The sequence below is a fragment of the Alosa alosa genome, chromosome 10 (assembly GCF_017589495.1).
Source record: "Alosa alosa isolate M-15738 ecotype Scorff River chromosome 10, AALO_Geno_1.1, whole genome shotgun sequence".
NCBI lineage: Eukaryota > Metazoa > Chordata > Actinopteri > Clupeiformes > Clupeidae > Alosa > Alosa alosa.
The window spans coordinates 20676362-20678861 of NC_063198.1; the positions used below are offsets into that span (position 1 = coordinate 20676362).

Consider the following 2500-nt stretch of genomic DNA (forward strand, 5'->3'; position numbering starts at 1 on the left):
CAGCTGTGGCACACACAACTATCAAAATAGTTAAGCCAACACACACACACACACACACACACACACACACACACACACACACGTACAAATACAGTACACACAAAATGTAATAACCCTCCTCAACCTGTGTTTTAACAGCATCCATTATTCTTTGTTGACGAAAAAGCTAAAGCTTTGTAATCTGAACTTGTGACCTGTGAGAATGTGCTTTTATAAAGTTGCGCTCTGCTGATGCAGACTTTCCAGGCTTCAGAGAGCTGTTCACTGTAAGTTACTTAAAGGGTTTTTGTGATGACAACAGTTTCATATGAAAAGGGTTTCTTAATGTGTTGGGTGTAAAAGACAGTGAGACTTTGATGCATAATCCAATGTTAACGGCGACTTACTGTCCAGACCCAATGAGATGTTGGTCACTGTGTAGATTCAGTTTTAACTACTGTACTGTAACTCAGATGTTATTTTGTACTTTACGGTAAGGACTCAGTGGTAATTACTCTGCAGACTTACTGTAATGAGATGTTAGCTATACAGTATCTTACTGTGCAGTCCTAGTGAGATGTTAGCTATATCTTACTGTACGGATTTAATGAGACGTTAGCTATATCTTACTGTGCAGTCTTAATGAGATGTTAGCTATCTTACTGTACAGGCTTAATGAAATGTTAGCTACATCTTGTTGTTAAGCTGAGAGCAGCTTACTTTGCAAACTCAAGTGAGATGTCAAGGCTAACTTATTAAGCAGACCCAAACAGAAGTTCAGGACATCTTACTGTGCAGACAGAGTGAGACTAAGAGAACAATTTACTGTGCAGACGGAGTGAAACTTTAACTTTAAGCGTAACTTGCTGTATAGACATAGTAAGTGTACAAGTGTCATTTACTCTGAAGTGAGTCGAGTGAATGTAAAATACTATGTAGTAAAAGATTGAAAGTATATTTTTCCTTGTGAAGACTGCGTGAGATTTGTAGTGTATTTCACCGTGTAGACAAAATGAAGGTTTGGGCATGACGTACTGTGCAGACTGAGGGAGATGTTGATGGCCCTTTCGTCGGTGACGCTCTTCAGGTTGGGGATCTTGGCACACTTGAGCTGCGTGCCGGCGGGGGCATCGCCCACATGGATCCAGCAGACCGACTCCTGTGCGTACAGGAAGTCCATGGCAGTGGTCTGCTTGGTGCCGGTGAAGGGCAGGCTGTGGGCATTGGCGCCCTTCAGTGACGTGGCCTGGATGTTCTGCGAGTTAGCGATGAGCAGGACGGCCGGGTGGTCGACTGGGACTACGGGAGAGGGGGAAGGAGGAGAAGAAATTACAAAAAGGTAAAGGAGATGTCAGAGAGGATAAGAGGAAGGAAAGAGCATTTAGATACATAATGACAAGATGATAGAGTTGAGTAGAAAAGAAGAGAAAAGGAAAAGGGTGCAGAAGAGAGGAGAAAAAGAGGTGGAGAGGACGAGAGAAGAGAGGAGAAAAGAGGAGAGGAACAGGACATAGAAGAAAAATAGCAAACAGACTAAAGCCAATATGAGTCTGGCATGTACACAATACAACACAGATTATAGCACAAACCTGCCATTCAACCTTATTACTCAGACACTCTGACTAGATAGCTGATGGCTCCATTGGTCAGTGAGGAGAGCCAAATAATAGAAGTATTCTATCTGTGGGATACTGCCATACTTTTGCACAACTCTACTGCCAACGACAAAGCATAGTCGTGTGTGTGTGTGTGTGTGTGTGTGTGTGTGTGTGTGTGTGTGTGTGTGTGTGTGTGTGTGTGTGTGTGTGTGTGTGTGTGTGTAGAAGCCTACCGTTCTTGGCCTTGCAGGAGCGGTTGTCAGGCTGCGGTAGGTAGCCCTCCACACAGGAGCAAGTGTAGGAGCCCTCTGTGTTGGTGCAGGTCTGACTGCACGTGCCGTACAGGGTGCACTCATCAAAGTCTGACCAACAAGACAAGGGCAAAACACAGAACATCAACAACATCATACAATCAACGGTTTCCAGGACCAATGACAAATACTAATGGCAGAAGGGACTGACTGAGAAAGACACTTTTGTAAAACACACAATTCACTAAATGACAAGTAATATACAAATACATTGTGTATGTACAAGTGTACGTAGTATGCATATTCTAAATATATTATTTTATGGCATATACTGTTTTCTGAATATATATATATATATATATATATATATATATAGAGAGAGAGAGAGCTTGTGTCTTCAATGCAAGAGATTTTCACTTTTCTATTCGTAACAGATGACCTCTATGGTTATGTAACAAGTAACCATAGTTATTTAAATTTAAAAAGGTTGCTTGTCATTTTAATAAGCAGCACTTCCAGCCACACACTTCCTCAAATGGATGTGTCAGTAAATTAAAAACTTTGTGTGATTCTTTTGTGTTCAACAATGTCCAGTGATGTAACCCTCCATTATTTGTACAACACAAATTAGATAAACGGCAGACTTGATTAGACTTTTTGAGACACATCATT

At 41.5% G+C, this 2500-nt stretch overlaps 1 protein-coding gene across 6 annotated transcripts in view; it reads right to left on the minus strand.

Annotated features, from left to right (window-relative positions):
* The window catches only part of LOC125302452 (low-density lipoprotein receptor-related protein 1-like), a 159986-nt gene that overhangs the window by 111604 nt on the left and 45882 nt on the right, over positions 1-2500 (minus strand). For all 6 annotated transcript variants that reach the window (XM_048255626.1, XM_048255625.1, XM_048255624.1 and 3 more), the window contains exons 5-6: positions 1811-1939; positions 1015-1278 (exon numbers count right to left, since the gene is read on the minus strand). In XM_048255626.1, the coding sequence (XP_048111583.1) occupies positions 1015-1278; positions 1811-1939 (393 nt within the window). The remainder of the gene's footprint in view (positions 1-1014; positions 1279-1810; positions 1940-2500) is intronic.